The following is an 18,068-nucleotide window of genomic DNA, read 5'->3' as shown; positions in this document are numbered from 1 at the left end:
CTGCTTTCATATTAAAAATCATAACCAAACTACTTTTCAGCATGAAGCTCAGTCTTTTGTGAAGAGAAAGAGATTAGGGTCTGTAGTAGATTATTTAAATATCAAGAAGTTCAAATTAACGCTGCATTGCAGTCATAATCTTTGGTGTTTCTCGAAAGAATTAATATTGTTGAAATTCAAAAAAATTTTAGTGTGATGCTATGCAATGGTGTATCAACTAATAACCCTCCAGAATTTCTGTGCTCATCTAAAAAGAGTCCCTGCTGAATGTTCTAATGCATCTTATTGTGAATCTTCAGCAAATAAAACTTCATGTATGAGCTCATGATGTGCTTTGCTGCCGGAAAGTCACAGACTCTGTGGGAAGCTCTTTATCTTCCCAGCAGTCAGTTCTCTGAGAACATCAGCGCAGCTACTGTAGTTACCTGTAGATTACTTGTATTTTCTCACATCTGTGTCCAGCAATCTAAACCATGATGATAAAGGGTCATTAGGTTTTGAGTGAGGAAGGGGATGGACTAGACAATTTGTGCCGATAAGCTCCTTGTTGGGAGCTCCAGTTTAGAATGTGAAATGTTGGTATGTACAGTTTTACACTAAAAAGAAAAAAAGAATTTCACTTTTCTGCACTAACAATTAAAAATGATACAGTTTAACATCTCACTATAGTCTACTGATTCACATTTTACTTGGGGGATTTATAATTAGAAGTATTTAAGAGAAATTTTTCTGCTTGTAAAATGGACGTCTACGTTCTATTAGCCACAAAGAATTCAGGTACAATTACTAAGATAACTGCTGTTTGGAGCACAGCAAAGCAATTTCCCACAGTGGGACTTACAGTTCAATTTACCAGTTGGGCAAATATTTTGTGCTCTGTAGTGGCCAGAGAGTTAAAAGCTATAGGTAACAGTTGAGCCGTGTTATACCTGGAGAAAAGTTTCTTCAATTCAAATGGATGGTTTAGATTTCAAAGTAAAGAGAGTACCCCCAAAAACATTGCCTCAAATTAAAATTGTATAATTTTAAAACTAACAGAAAATACAGTTGTCACAGAAACCCTGACTGACCTCTTGTCCTCCCCAAAAATAGAGTTCATAATTTGGAACTCAACACAGTATTTTATTTTCATATTTGTGTTGCATCCTAAATCATTCTGATACTTAATCACATTCTCCTAGTAATCAGTTGATAGAATATGTTATATTCTTGATTAGATTATAGAATGGGAATACTAATTACTTAATTTCAAATGGCTTAGAATAACTGTGTCAGGTTACAGAAATATAAAGAAAAAATTTTTTTCTGGCATCCTTCAGTTACGATGTGACACACCATATAGACAGGATAAAAAGAAGTGTTTTTTAGTTTAGCGAGAGAAAGAAGAGTTTAAAAAATGCTTGCTAAAGTTGCATTCATAATTTATTTCTTTATTTATGTATGTTTATTTTTGTACAATATTATATCTTCTACACATCTTCCTCCAAAAGGAAATTTTAAGAGATAATAGTGACTGGAATTAATAAAACACTACCCTGCCTTAAAGAACTATATTAAAATTACGAAAGTATGTGAATAAAAGCAATATTTAAAAATAAAACACCAAGTAGTGATTTGGCTTTTTGGAAATAACTTTAAAATAGTATTCATTTGGACCATTTGAAGGCTTTCCAATGCTGCTGGAGAAGAAAAATAAAAATATTTATTTTGAAAGTTGTTTGCTAGCACTAAACACAAGCAAGCAATATTTTCCAACAGATTAAAGATAAACTAAGCATTTAAAAATTCCTGTTCTTGGGCTTCCCTGCTGGCGCAGTGGTTGAGAGTCTGCCTGCTGATGCAGGGAACACGGGTTTGTGCCCCGGTCCGGGAAGATCCCACATGCCGCGGAGCAGCTGGGCCAGTGAGCCATGACCGCTGAGCCTGCGCGTCCGGAGCCTGTGCTCAGCAACGGGAGAGGCCACAACAGTGAGAGGCCCGCATACCGCAAAAAAAAAAAAAAAAAAATTCCGGTTCTTCCTTTCAAATATATGAATTGTCTAAAATCCTTTTAAGAAAAATCATACGATGGAAGATATGTCACTAACACCAATGTGGAGACATTTCTTAAAATAAAAATTACCGTATGGGCTTCCCTGGTGGTGCAGTGGTTAAGAATCTGCCTGCCAGTGCAGGGGACACGGGTTCGAGCCCTGGTCCGGGAAGATGCCACATGCCACGGAGCAACTAAGCCCTAGTGCCACAACTACCGGGCCTGCGCTCTAAAGTCCGCGAGCCACAACTACCGAAGCCCACGCTCCGCAACAAGAGAAGCCACCACAATGAGAAGCCCACGCACCACAAAGAAGAGTAGCCCCCGCTCGCCACAACTAGAGAAAGCCTGTGCAGCAATGAAGACCCAATGCAGCCAAAAATAAATAAATAAAAATAATAAAGTTCCCTTAAAAAAGAATTACTGTAAAATATAACATTTGGGTAACTAACATTAACATCCTAAGGCAATATGGGAACACAAATCCATAATAATTATTCATACACCAAGCCACTGTAAACCTAAATCATTTCTGAAGACCTGAATGTGTCAAGAACTTTGACAATTATGACTGGAGCCAGGAAACTGTAGCAGTACAGAATTTCTTATGAATTTCTCCAGTTACTTTTTATAAATGCTGTCTTGGATGACAGCTTAATGTGTACCACATGCAATATTTATTCTTCTTCAGTGTCAGACTGTCTAGCCATCCAAGGGAATACAAAGAATGTCACTTATTAGGATAAAAGCACAGGGAAGGTAATCAAGGACATATGTAACATCAGCCAATCATGCCCTATTTCAACATCCTATTCCATTCATAACAGTTCAACAATTATTTGCTTACTGATAACTTGCTTTCAGGCTGTTTGTGTTCACCGTAATGGTGGTTTGCATTTATTTTACTCTTTAGAATTGGACACTTGCTGTGCCATACGTGTTTGTCAAAACTTTGTAACTTCTGTCAGAAATGGCTTAGCATATCAAATAATTTCTATTTGTCAGGAACTACTAATACAACAATCAGTAACCCTTGATGTCAATAGGGCACTGAAATAACCATAAGACAGCAAATATATAACTAGTAAATATTTTACAAAAAAAAATCCTATAAATGATACATAATAAGAAACTCATTATTAAGCTGAAGCACACTCACATACATTCCCATGCATATAGCTAAGAATACTTAATAGGCACTGCTTTTTCTTTTGTTTTGGTTCTCCAAGATGGTAAAGCTGTTAAGAATTTCGCAAAGTAATTTGGTGGTCTTTAAACTATACAGCCAAAATTTCTAAGTAATACCAAGTCACATTAAACCTTATACTTGGCCACCAATACAAATTTCACTTAATAATAGATTTAAAATAATGTCTCATCATATATCATAATCACGAAATGGGTAACTGTAGAAACATAATTACTTAATCATATTTAATCATTAAACTTTAACCAAATAACGACTTGAACTATTTATTCTAGTAACAATTAAAAGCTTTTTTTTTTTTTTGCGGTACGCGGGCCTCTCACTGCTGTGGCCTCTCCCGTTGCGGAGCACAGGCTGCGGACGCGCAGGCTCAGCGGCCATGGCTCACGGGCCCAGCCACTCCGCGGCATGTGGGATCTTCCCGGACCGGGGCACATACGTGTGCCCCCTGCTTCGGCAGGCGGACTCTCAACCACTGCGCCACCAGGGAAGCCCAATTAAAAGCTTTTAAAAGTACTAATTTCAAGAGATCTAGACAACTAAGATGTTTACCTCTGAATATAGGAAAGGAAACAAATTGTTGGTATTCTCTTTTGGTCTCTTTTTCTCTTTTGTCTCAGATTTGGCCTGAAGTAAAGTTCTACAATGCAAGAAATATCCCATGCAAACTATTCCATACGATATTTATTTTAAAAGACTCACAAAAAAAATACTTTTAAATAATAAAAACATTATTATAAATTGTTCTTTTTCAGTCTACATCTACCTGAACTGTCTGGTAAACCACTGATTTTCTTAGCTACGTACGTGTTACAACATACCTGCTGACAAGACTAAGGAAAAATCCATTTGGGTAGAGATGGCAAGGTATAGGGATTAGTCTTGATTAATGACAGGAGAAACACAGCAAGATTTTCTAACTGCTACTGTTCCATTTAAAAGTGTTCATGAAACAGTAAAATCTCTACAAATATGAAGTCTGGTACTTATATTTCTAAATAGACTTCTAACTGGATCACAAACTTAAAAAAAATTTTTTTTTGGTAGGGGAAGCAGAGAGGAAACAAAAATACAGTGAAAGGAAGAGAAATGCAAGTGACCTTATCCTTGTAAATTTCAGAAGGCAGAACATTACAATATTATAAAAAATAAAAATATGTATAATTAGGAGAGATAGAAGAAAATGGCAAGTTGCTATCCTTTATTTCTTGAGAATTAACAGGTTAACAAAATGTTTTAAAGACTTGTTTTAACTTGAGCTCACGAGAGAAAAGTATAAAACATTTTACTGCATTTATAGCATGTTTTTCATGCAACCAAAGTGCAAAAAAAGAGCTATGCTGGTTGTATACCAGTGAAAATTACAGAAAAGCGTGCTTGTTGGAAAGCAAACATAATTGCAGTGGTTTATGTAAGCAGGACTCAAATTAGTTAAGAGAATTTATTGTGCAATTACAATTGCCAGACACTAATTAACTATAGATCTATCATATTTACGTTTTCATCAAATTATGAGAATTAAATTCCAAGACAAATGGACCTATCTACCACAGAATAATTTCACTTAATATATGTAAAATATTTTATTTAACCCTCATTATTCTGTAAGAAAGTTATTACTCTTCTGTTTCACAGGTGAGGAAACAAGGGCTATAAGGAAGCCAACCAAACTATCTTGAGTCCTGCTTATATAAAAACACTGCATAAATGTTTGCTCTCTAGCTGGTAGGGGTTTCTGTGTAATGTTTACCAGGATACAACCAACATAGACAACTCTTTTTTGCACTTTTTGTTTCATGAAAAGCATGCTATAAATGCAATAAGATGTTTTATACTTTCATGAGCTTGAGAGAAAGACAGATATTTGGGTAGATATTTGCCTTGTTGTGAGGATTAAACCAAATGAGACAACATATGTAAGTGCCCCAAAGTCTGGCATATAATAGGTGTTGAACAAACAGTAGTCATTATTCTGCCCAAGACTTGGATCTATGTGTACATATACATACATACATATGAATATGCATATACAATGTTCTTTCAATTATATTGCTATGTGTTAGTGAAGCATCTGAACGGAATATTATACAAATTACCTGCATGCACTTCAGCTAATAAAAGAGATACATACACATGCACATACATGCACAATTCCCTACTCCCAGAAAGGTCTCAAAAACACATCCAAGTAACTGAAAATGCAAGAAAACAGAACAAATCAGTATGTGGTTAAAAACAAACACACAAACAAAACCAAGTGGTAGAAGAATGTACTTATCTTGAAAAAGAATTGATAACATGTATTTTCCACGTAAAAATATATAAACTATTTTAATTATTGACCCGACAAAGGGTTATTAAATTGGTACAGAGGTAAGTCCATGATAATAAAGATAAGGTTTCAGGTAAAAATTTTATATTACCTTCAGTTAGCATTCTCTAATCAGGTTATAGTGAAATTTTAGTCTCAAATTTTATAGTGCATGAACTATGTCTAAATGAAAAGTATAGTGATAGGGAATGTGGCAAGTATGTGATCTATTTCTCAGGCCTTGTCTACCTTTCCAACATCACCAGTGCACCAATGCTGAGACATCATGGCGCAGTAGTAAAGAACGAGAACTCTGGACATAAACTGCTCAGGTTTGAAGCTTGGCACCATTCTTGGCTAAGTTCCTCAGTCTCTCTATACTTGCTTTGACTTCTTTAAAATACTAATAGTACTTACTACTCTATAAGGTTGGTAGGAGTCTTAAATGTAATGCATATAGTTAAGTGTTCAGTACATGTTGACTGCTGCTGACTACGACTAACGTAACAACAACACTTTAGGCACATAAATTATCCGTTGTTGTTCTATTTCATGATATTCTCTCATTTCCCTGTTCATTTACACACCAACTTCCTTACCCCAGCAGTGAAGAATTGTTCTTAACAAACTGTATGGTATGCTAGAAGAAAGAAAAAAGGAAAATTTTGCTTATCATATTAATATATAAAAACTGATCTGTAGTTATAGCTGTTTTCTGAGGTCTAGTCTGTAGTATTATTTTAGACTTGGCAACTTGATGCAATTTTTATATTGGCTTCAATGAGAACAGTTGTATTTTCTCCACCAAAATTTTCATATATGGTATTAATATGTTTAAAAATGGATGCTAAAGCAGGTACTAAAATATTTTGCTGTAACAGTATCATATAGTTAACAAAACTACAAGGTAAGAGAAAAATGGCAGCAGCAAAAAACTTATTATCCTAAGAAGAGCAGATAGTTGTCATCTTGAGAACTGTTTCCTTTTATTAACTAAAACCCTAAACAATTTGGTGGAGATGTTATTTCCTGAGATAAAACATAGCAGAACACAAAGTTAATTAAAGCAATATTTTCAAAGATCTCTGAAGATTCACAAATATATCTTGCAGTGTCGTGTGGAACTGGCACAAACATTCAAGTCAAATGGGTCTATTTCTTCTACTACTACAAGAACTTGGGCACGTTCTGAATCTCTCCAATTGTCTTATCTGTAAAATGGGCATGATAATATCTATGTTTCATAAATATCCTTAAATTTTTCATGTTTCATCTATTCTTCTATTAACATCTCACCAATTTCTAACCTCTAAAGGATGCCTGGCACACAGCAGGAACTCAATAATAAATGATGGTTTACTATGTATGTCTTTGGGTTTGGTACATGAAAAGCTAAGTCACTGTCACTTAATGGGAGGGTGGGGGCAGGACAGAGAAAAGAAAAATGGCACAATTTAAAAGGTAACAATTTTAAGTATAAATTATGTATGAAAACTACCAGTGACCTTCATGTTTCCAACATCCAGATATGCTCTTTGGGAAAAAATGAAACATCACTTAAAAAAAAAAAAAGCTAAAAAACAATTACCAACAGACAGATGTTATTCGATCTTTTCCTTTTACATTTCAAAATGGACTAAACCCAAAGATAATTTCCACAGACTGTTCTTTTTAGAGAATTTCTAAGGAAAATGTTGACAATCACCTAGGAATATTGATGAGTACTCCCTTGATATTAATGACAAATACTTAAAGTACTAAAAAGGCACCTTTGTATCTGTATTAATGGAAACACAATCTTATTTATCTCTCTGCTAGCTGAACACATTCCTAAACTAAAATGCAGATCTCTTAATTCAACTATGAAAATGCTTCATTTTAGTAAAAATTCAATTCGAGGCCAAATAATAGTGTCATGGAGGCCATCTCGAGATTTGTCTGAGGATCCAATGAAGTAACCTAAGTTGAAACACTGTGACGTTTTGATAAATGTTGGTTGTTATTATTCTTAGTAAAGTTCAATCTACTTATTTGAGGGCATACATCAAGGGACTTTTAAAAGAAGTGATTTACGAGTAGTAGTGTGGGGCAGATGAAATTCAAAATAAATCTATATAATTGCAAATTTTACTTGAACACATTTAGGATGGTTTAATATGCTTTTTAATTGCAATGTATTTGAATAAAAACTTATTAGCTCTTTTCAAGTGGTTGTCTTCACATTTTATATTCTTTTTCGATGTTCCATCACATTTGCCTTTGCATTTGCTGTTCCCTCTCCCTGGACTAAGCTTTCCTCAGATCCTCCCTCTCTCATGGTGCACTCCCTTGCTTCTTAAAGGCCTTTCCTGACCACCCTAACTAAAATAGCACCCTCCTACCCTGCTTTATTTATTTATTTATTTTATTCATGCATTTATTCTTTCATTCATTTGTAAAAATCGAAAATGTTTTTTGGGAATTTACTATGTACCAATTACTACCCTAAGTGATCAAGTGTATCAATTCATATAACAGTCATACCAACTTTATGAGGAAGATAGTTATTATTTTTATGTTTAAAATGAGAAAGGTAAAATTTCCAAAAGATACACTTTAAAAGCCAGATATAAAATTCTGGCAGCCTAATTTTCTGCCAGAATTTTATATCTGGCTTTTAAACGTCACCAGCACATTATTCATTCAACAAATATCCTCTGGCAGCTAACTAAATGCTAATTATGCATTATGCTATATGCTAGGTTTATTTGAAAAAAGAAGATAGAGTGATAGTCTTTCAGCAATAAAATTATACACAATAAAGAGGGCTGTGGCAAAGGAAATGGAAAAAAATATATTAAAATGTGAGAAATATTATGAAAAAAGTTTACCAAGAGTTAATATTTAATTTTAAAGAAAAAGAAGTACAAATCTTAAATATTAATGCTGAGACTTCAAAGATGAGACTAGTATACTGATGGTATCATAAACATAGACGAGGAAATAAAAATGATCAAGTGAAATAGTGATATAAGTTAAGCCACTGAGGTAATCTATTTCTTTTTTTTTCTTTTTAAAGAATTTTTATTTTATATTGGAACATAGTTGATTAACAACGTTGTGTTAGTTTCAGATGTACAGCAAAGTGATCCTAATCATTTCTTGACATTATATTAAATATTTGTTTGTTGGTTGTCTATTATTCCATGAGACTATAACCCTTATGGGGGCAAAGGCTTTTTTTAATCAGTCTCAATGTTTATTTGCTTAGAAAAGGAAAAAGGAAGCATAGTACCTATCTCTTCACTGAACTCACAGTCTTCATAAGAATACATAAACTTGAAATTTATATTCATATTGACAGTTTTTATGAAGTTAATTGTCTTCTTGATAATAAGCATTAAAAAGACTGAACCAGGTACCAATGTGCAGCCCCAAATTTATAGACAGGGGTGTACTCAGAGTTCCTAAGTCAGTTATTTTGAAACATATTTTTTAGCAGAATTTTAAAACTGGTAATAAAAATGGTCACAGATACCAAAATATGTCTCACCCAAACTGTACTATTTTTACTACATGGTGGATTAAGTAAGCTTTTGAGGGTGTTTTATAATCAAATGTTTTTGATGGGGAAATGCTTTCTAGGTCAATTTAGAATAAGGAAATGTAATATTTTGAGTAATGTAACTACCTTCAAATATAGATATGCCAATTCTACAAATAAGTTTTATTTCCACTTTGTTCTCATTCTAGACAGAGCAATAGCTACTATGAGGAAGATAAGAGCATGGTAAGATCCAGAAAAGACTTATTTTCAAGGGGTAGAGATATGGGAGTAGGAATGAGAGGAGGGGGAAAGACCAGGTCTTATCTTCAATTCAGTCCAGAAAAGTTGCTCATGAATTATGTATCTGCCAACCTCAGGAATGCTCTGGATTGTCCCACGGTCACAAAAACATCTTACCATGACAAACCTACATATGAGGGTTGAGAAGGTACTAGACATTTGCATGGGCATCTTTTCATTGTGAATTTGCTATAATTCACTAAAATCATAAAATTCTAGCACTAGAAGGGAACCTTAGAGATGATCTCCTTTAATTCTTTATTAACCTTCACTGCCTCATCCCCAGCACACATATAAACATTCAGAAATAGAGAAGCTGTGATACAATGGAACTGTTTTAAAAGGCTTTAAAGAATAAACACCATTTTAAAAAAAAAATTATGCTATCATAACAGTTAAAGAATGATTTACTCTAATGGAAGCCCAGGAGTGACAATAAAATCCTCTAAGCTTCAAATGATGAAGTCACAGGGCCTAACCTGAGAGAGAGATGAGGGCAGAGTCCTATGGAAGATGGTGATATCATGGGAGTTTTATCGCTACCGCCACTGTGCAATAGAGATGGTTCTCAGTTTGTTTTTGTTTTGGATGACAACTGTTTCAAAGCATAGAATTATAGCTGTAAACATATACATGATACATTTTGTTTCTTTATCGATATAATGGAAAGAAAAACCAAGGGAATGTATCCCAAAGATACACTTAGAAGACTTACCAAGTCCTTTTTCTATTACTGTATTCTTTTTGAGTTATGTTAATTAAATTTCAGAAATATTGTTTATACAGAACACATTTTATGTGAACATTCTGATGAACTGTCTTCAATACATGAATGGCTATATAATTTGCCTGAGGTTGAAGAACTAGTTAGCAGCAAATAAGGACCACAAAACTAGCATTTCAAATTCTAAAGTAGCTGTATTCTTAATACATCAAACTTCCTGATAACATACACTACCTAATTTACAAATAGACTATATGCTCTAAGTTTCTTAGAATTCACTTTCCTTACAGAATCAATGTTATCAACGGTATCCAGCATTTTGGTCTAGCCTTCAGAAGTCTATTTAACTTATAATGTAGTTGAACTACAGTAGTATCTCCAAAGGTAGATCTAGTGACTGGGGAACAGGAGAGACCACAGAAGACAGGGGCACAGAAAATAATACTCCTCTCCTATCCTGCATAAGCAGGAGATATTAGGCAAAACATTGAAATTGCCCCAAATGGCACTTTCTCCTTTCCTTTTCTACAGCCTTCTCCCAGGAAAACACTGTTATTGAGATCGCATATACTACAGTTAGACTCCATTCTTCAGCCTTCACAAGGCCCTGCCCTACCTCTCATCACCAACAGTCCTAAGATTTCTGGGCTTGAACAGTCGCCTCTATCTATACCAACTACTACTCAAAACTCCCATTTTATGAGTGTAGTTCATCTCAACACATAGTTTTAGAAACAAAATCTGACTCAACAGTCCTTAACCTCTGGGACACAGATTTTTAAGAATATTAATAGACCTTGAAGTATTCAGCAAAGTGAGTCGGGTAGAGAGGCAGAGAAACTCTCTGTGTACATGAATCACTCATGATTTGAGGAACATTATATAGCTGTATGCCAAAGTTTGTCTTTCATTTCCTCGGTTATATATGTGTGTGCATGTATGGGGATATATGTTTTAATTTCATGAAAGAATCCTAGGGAACACTTGTTTTTTGTGAAAGAGCTTTAGGCTCTTAAAGCTAGAAGAAAATTTGTAAAACTTCTCCCTATTATATGCAGTGAAATTCTTCAGCCACTTTAAAAAAGATGAAAGTCCTGACACATCTCATAAATTATATTGCTCATAAATTAGTAAGTCAACAGATGGTGCTAATGAAGATAACAACTGACTCCCAAAAGTACAGTATCACTTTCTCAAATTCAGTGAACGATCTTGCAAAGAGAAACTATTGCCTATAAACTGTATTGGGCAAAAAGGCAAATAGGCCAGGGGAAATTCCTAACATGCCTAATATGGTGGGTCAATAGCATTATATCCATATAAAAAGATGTGCTTTCTTCCATAATTATCTTTTTAAAAATTTTATTTATTTACTTATTTTTATTTTTGGCTGCATTGGGTCTTTGTTGCTGCACACGGGCTTTCTCTAATTGTGGCGAGCAGGGGATATTCTTCCTTGTGATGTGCGGGCTTCTCATTGCAGTGGCTTCTCTTGTTGCGGAGCATGGGCTCTAGGCACATGGGCTTTAGTAGCTGCAGCATGTGGGCTCAGTAGTTGTGGCTCGCAGGCTCTAGAGCTCAGGCTCAGTAGTTGTGGCACATGGGCTTAGTTGCTCTGTGGCATGTGGGATCTTCCTGGACCAGGGCTCGAACCCGCGTCCCCTGCATTAGCAGGCAGATTCTTAACCACTGCGCCACCAGGGAAGCCCTATAATTATCTTTTTCAAACATGGAATCAGAGGTGTGATTTGGTTTCATTATGACTACGTGCTCTAGGGCACTAACATCTCTTGACAGGAATTATGAAATTGCTGAAAGAGTAACCAAAAACCACTTAATGAAACCAGAAAAGTACACAAGTATTATTACATGTACATACATATACAAATGCTAAAGGACATTCAAATAAAGATTCCTGAATGGCCAAAGGTCTTTTCCCTCCCACTTCTTTCAGCCTTCCATCTTTTGTAATAAAAAGATTGTCTTGCTTTAGTATATTTTTTTTCACTCTCAAGATTTTGGCCAGAGAAATTAAGAAATATTCAATTCCACAAAATCCATTCACCAGAAATTATTGAAATCCTAATTCATAGTGCATATGGTACTGTTTCAAAGCTTTGTCATAATACAAATTAAAAAGTAAATAATTGATAATTATCCAATAGCAAAAATAAGAAACTATAAAACAGAGAAGGGGTCTTAAGAAAATTTTTTCTTTTTGAATTCATTTACAACTTACTTCAGTAAAATTAAGAATATTTTGGGGCTTCCCTGGTGGTGCAGTGGTTGAGAATCTGCCTGCCAATGCAGGGGACATGGGTTCGAGCCCTGGTCTGGGAAGATCCCACATGCCGCAGAGTAACTAGGCCCGTGAGCCACAACTGCTGAGCCTGCACATATGGAGCCTGTGCTCCGCAACAACAGAGGCCGCGATAGTGAGAGGCCCGCGCACCGCGATGAAGAGTGGCCCCCGCTCACCACAACTAGAGAAAGCCCTCGCACAGAAACGAAGACCCAACACAGCAAAAATAAATAAATTTATTTTAAAAAAACAAAAGAATATTTTGTATAGGATTTACCAATTTAATCAATCTCATACTAAAAAAAGAATCGCTCAGTTTAGGCTTCCAGAATATCCTTAACTTGTTCTATCACCCTTTTATATCTGGTAAAGAAGCAAATAAACACTAGTCCTCATAAAGCAATCTCCACTAAAAGTTACAAATTATAGCTTTTAAAATTTAATTCAGCTAAAAAACTCCTCACATGTTAAAACAAACTTACCAACATTACATTGTGATTTCAAGAAGGTAGGAACACACTTACAATAAAAAATGTTTTCTCACAGCCTTCATAATGTTAGGTACTTCAAGATGAAGCTGACACAACATTCCCCCCAAACCATAAGAACCACAAGTGATTTTTAAAAAAAACAGAAATTATAATCCCAAAGAAACACTGCATGGATATTTCAGGGCTTTTACTTTGCCAGACTAGTGGATGATAAAGTGAAACATTTAAAAAAAACCTTATACATGTGAATCTTGCTTTATATACTAGTGTATGTTCCTGAAAACTTTATATGAATTGAACCTAATTTCAAATCTACTTGGGAAGCTTTCTGAACTAAAATGAATAATTTATTTAAGAATAATTAATCATTCGCATTTTATTTGTTTCGAGTAAATCGAATGTATAACAATGTGATTTTTTTCAAAGCAGCATTATCTGTGTTAAATTTCTAGCTTCAATGAATAATCTTGTCAGAAATTGATGACTTCTTATAGTAGTTTTACAGAATACATCATGGCATTCCTGAAAGGCCAAGAAAATGCTGTGGGAAGAAGGTTATATTAACCTTCTACAAATATAATTGTGAAGTGGACTTTTGCTCACGTTGAGTTAAGTGTATAGCCTGAAAATAATGGAAATCAGTGAATGATAGAAATTGGTGAAGTCACCTATAATAGTGAATACTGCTCCTATTGATAAGACGTAATGGAAATGTGCTGCTACATAACATGTGTTGTGGAGAACAATGTCCAAGGATGAGTTAGGTAGAACAATTTCTGTCAGACCTCCAACTGTAAACAAGAAAATAAAACCTAAGTCTCACAGTATGGCAGATGATCACTCAACATTACCTCTGGGGAGTGTTGCCAATCAACTAAATACTTCTACTCCTATAGGAATAGCAATAATTATAGTAGATGTGTAAAGTATGCTTATGTGTCAACATCTATACTTATTGTGAATATATGATGCGCTTGCACAAGAAAGCCTAAGAACCGATCGATATTATAGCTCAAACTATCACTGTATACCTGAAAGGTACTTTTTTCCTGAATAGTATATAACATATATAAATATAATTTTATATTATATATACATGCATTAAAAATTATATGCAAAAAATGTTCACACTTCCCTTTTGTAATAGTTGCTGAGATATAGTATCTGTAATTCTTATATACAGTTCAAGATATCAAGAATATATTGGGCTTATTCCATGATTTTCCCCCTAGCCAGGTATACAATATACAGTACCACCAAACTACATTTAATTGTTATGTACAAATTATGTGGAAAACTAACAAAAACAGAAAAGTTGGGGTAGGGCAGACAGAATCATAGTAAAATATGAATGAATAAAACATTTTTCTATTTAAAATTCATTTAGTGAACCCGACACATTGCCCTTGATTACAAAACAGCTTAAAAGACTGCAACTACTTGTCTACCTATCTTGAATCAATTTCAACACTCAGGTTAATTGACTCTTATATAATATTAGAGAATAATGTTCAGTGACCACAAGCCCACCAGGGCATATGCAAATACATGTTTTACACACACATACACACACACACACACACACACACACACACACATGCATACAAGAAGTCTGAATGTCTTAAATTTTAGTTATACTTTTCAGTTGAATATGAATATGTAGTATAATAAACAACAAAATAAAATTATCCTTTATCAACAGTTTTAAGAAGGATGGGGACAAGAGAACACAAAAAAGAAACAAAATTGGAAGCTATGTAGGTGTACAAAATTAGTTCTACCAATTTCATAATTGGATAGGATATACTACTCACAGAGCAGCAAAGGTGCAAAGATTGAAATTTACACCCCTAATTAAGCAACAGTTTGGCAGGTCTAATGTCCTATACCTGCTTGACACCATGACTCATTAGGCGATCTCAAACGAAAATTAATACTACATGTAATAGGATCTTAGTTATAAGTAACTGATCATGTTTAAAATATGAAATCCTCAAGTGTTCAAAAATCATTGACATCTGCCAGAGATGACGACGGCGACAACACAACCATTTCTGCATAGTTTTATTCATTCAAAGAACAACAATATATAATAATAAAAAAAATTTCTGTGGATTCCCCTTACAACATCTTGATTACTGTCATCTAATCACAACACAACTGTAACTAACCCGGCTGCCATGTTATTAGCTTCTCTTCAGGGGCTAGGTCTTAATCATAAATCAATGAAATGACTAATTCAACATTGTTAAAACCAGTGAGTAGATGCTTGGAACCATTCCGGTTTTTACATCTTTCAAAAAGGTCAATACACCTACTCAGTAACACAATAGACCTGTCTTTCAAAATGCTTCCTTATTTTCTAGGACTTAAAAATTAACATGTTTCCATTTAAATTTAAAGTGAACTTTAGTAATTAAAACGTTCATTACTTCTGAAATGGTGACCCCCTAAAATATATTTGTCTTCCTCTTGTGGCCAGAATCACAAACTCCTCCTCCTCTTTCCTGACCATTTAAAATAGCTTTCTAGATCTAAAAGACCCATGAAAATATTTATTACTACTTCCTGCATCAGTCTTAATCTGCTACAGTAACATTACATAATAACCTTAAAAAACAAAACCTTTTTCTTTTGCTAAAGGAGCAACTTATGCAAATGGAGCTGAGATATAAACATTACCAAAAAACAAGATGCTAACACAAATTTAAAGGATTTAGTAATTAAAATATATTTTAACTATTTACATCTGCTTGCAATGTTATAAGTGATGAAAACCTAGTGTTCATATCCTTCATAATAAAAATTTATTCTGCACTTTAATACAAAGGCTATGTTGCATAAACAGATTTAAAGCTGGAGCAGAGTGGCTGAATGAAAGGAGAATGGCAATCTTTCTGGCTCCAGTAGATGCCATTCCCTATCACACAATGTTTCCCACTCATAAATACATGACAAATACTTCCTCAATCATTTTTTACGAGCAGGGATGCACAGGGGGTAGTCAATGGCTAGCTTGAGGGAAAATAGGAACAGCAGGCGGCAGAAACTGTACAGAAAATGGCTATGTGGTAAATTCTCTTCTGGAACATCACTCAGTTACCCAGTCTTTGATCTTTCAGCTACAATTACACTAACTTCCACAAGATCTGACTCCCCCCACCCCCACCAAACATACACACTACCCCAAACCAGATCATCAGTCATACATAAAATCTAAAATTTGATTTTATAAATAGGATCATCCATACCTCTACATTTTTATAAATTAAAATGTGCTATTTAGACAAGAGTTTACTTTCAATTGGCTATAACCATGTCATCATCACCACTGGTCTCACAAAAAACATGGGGTGTCTGGCGACAGCTAAATCACAGACTGGCGTCTCCCAAGCAGTCTGTCTACCATTAGGGTCTGGGAAATAGTATTTACTGTACAATTAGAGCCAGGGAGTTCTACCTGTAATCATCCTAATACAGGTGTGAGAAGCTCCTTTGGGCAAGGAAACTGACTCATCCCTTTTCATGTAAACTTTGATGTCTGTTATTGTTTCACGGAGCCCTGGGAAACCTTACCATTCACACTACAATGAGATTTATTAACTGAAGTCAAATAATATATTTAAAATTCCTTCCCAAAGGTAACAATTTTTAACATATCAATCACAAAATTTATAAGAATTTTATATAAGAAACAAGACAGAACTGTTTATTTTAAAGTTAATTATCTACTAGAAGACACTGACCAGTCAGAACTGAATTTTCATGTTAGGTTCATGCTTTCTAGAACATTACAAATTAAGAGGCCAAATTCAGTTTCCTATCAGGAACACAAAATGTCTTATAGTAATATCAACAGGGCATTTTTAGTTGCAGTAATTTCACAGAATTTATTCTAATGATTTATTGGAGTTAACCATCTGACATTAATTATTGTTTTGGCTTCCAGTCTATGAATGTTTATTTTTCAGTTTAAAGCTTCTTACTCTTTGATATCATATGGAAATGAGAATTTTTAATGGAAAATTGAAACCATGTGCATCTAAGTACTTAATGAAGTACAGGGGAAAACAAATGAAAATATATTTTAGGAGAATTCAGATATTTTACTTTGGATAGTTTTGGTTTGTTTGTATGACTTAACAGTATAAAATACTGAGGGTCCAGTGAGTACCATGCCAAATGTGTACATGCCCTTATGTTACATAAACATATGATTTTTTGAAGTTACTAGTGAATTAAAGGAAACCTGGCACATTTTGGTTACATGTCAAAAATGACAATCAATACATGAAGGCATAGTTTTTACCTTTGTGTATTTTAAAGTATTTTGAAACAAATACCTGGTCTTTCCCTCCACCATACCTTTTTTTTAAATTAAAAAAGTGTTTTTTAAGGGCTGCCCTGGTGGCGCAGTGGTTGGGAGTCCGCCTGCCGGTGCGGGGGACATGGGTTCGTGCCCCGGTCCGGGAGGATCCCACATGTCGCGGAGCGGCTGGGCCCGTGGGCCATGGCCACTGGGCCTGCGCATCCGGAGCCTGTGCTCCGCAATGGGAGGGGCTGCGACGGTGAGAGGCCCGCGTACCGGAAAAAAAAAAATGTTTTTTAAGTATTCAATCTGGATTTTAAAACTTATGCCCAGCTACAATTCCAAGTAGATATTTTAAAGTCACATATAAAATCAGCAAAGCTAGAATTTCCTAGTTTAGAAAGTTTTATTGCTGTAAGTAGATTTATTCTCATTTTGCAAAGGAAATATTAATGTCTATTCAATAAATTTGATAATTAAATATGTATAATTCAATATTGCCTAATGTAATTCCTTTTATTTTCCTCTTAAGTTCTCTCAGTGTAAATCATTAGAAGATTCACCTCGGAATGTTAACACTAGGCAAAGCTTTCTCATCCATTTTAAACTTTTTAATAATGAGAAAAATTTTAAATCAAACATAGCAGTAAGTACATATGTATGTGTGTTTGTGTGTGATCAGATATGATATGTCGGGGTACATCTGGGGAGAAAAAAAACTTACCATTTGTTTTTCTTTCTAATGTAGTCTTTTTCAGAAAGATTAACCAAGTAGACCATTGGTTTTGAAGTCAGAAATAAGTGTTTATTCAACACTTCAATCTAAAGTGGGAGATAGAAAAAGAGTCCTTTTTAAAAGTTGAGTA

General features: G+C 34.6%; 1 protein-coding gene across 3 annotated transcripts in view; it reads right to left on the bottom strand.

The window, feature by feature from the left end:
• Positions 1 to 18,068, bottom strand: part of OLA1 (Obg like ATPase 1) — a 167,950-nt gene that overhangs the window by 28,138 nt on the left and 121,744 nt on the right. For all 3 annotated transcript variants that reach the window (XM_027128093.1, XM_027128077.1, XM_027128087.1), the window contains one exon: positions 17,927 to 18,024. In XM_027128093.1, the coding sequence (XP_026983894.1) occupies positions 17,927 to 18,024 (98 nt within the window). The remainder of the gene's footprint in view (positions 1 to 17,926; positions 18,025 to 18,068) is intronic.

The sequence above is a fragment of the Aethalodelphis obliquidens genome, unplaced genomic scaffold, assembly GCF_003676395.1.
Source record: "Aethalodelphis obliquidens isolate GAN/ISIS:26980383/991018 unplaced genomic scaffold, ASM367639v1 scaffold2, whole genome shotgun sequence".
In the NCBI taxonomy this organism is placed as follows: Eukaryota; Metazoa; Chordata; class Mammalia; order Artiodactyla; family Delphinidae; genus Aethalodelphis; species Aethalodelphis obliquidens.
This window is presented reverse-complemented; position numbering and strand designations above follow the sequence as displayed.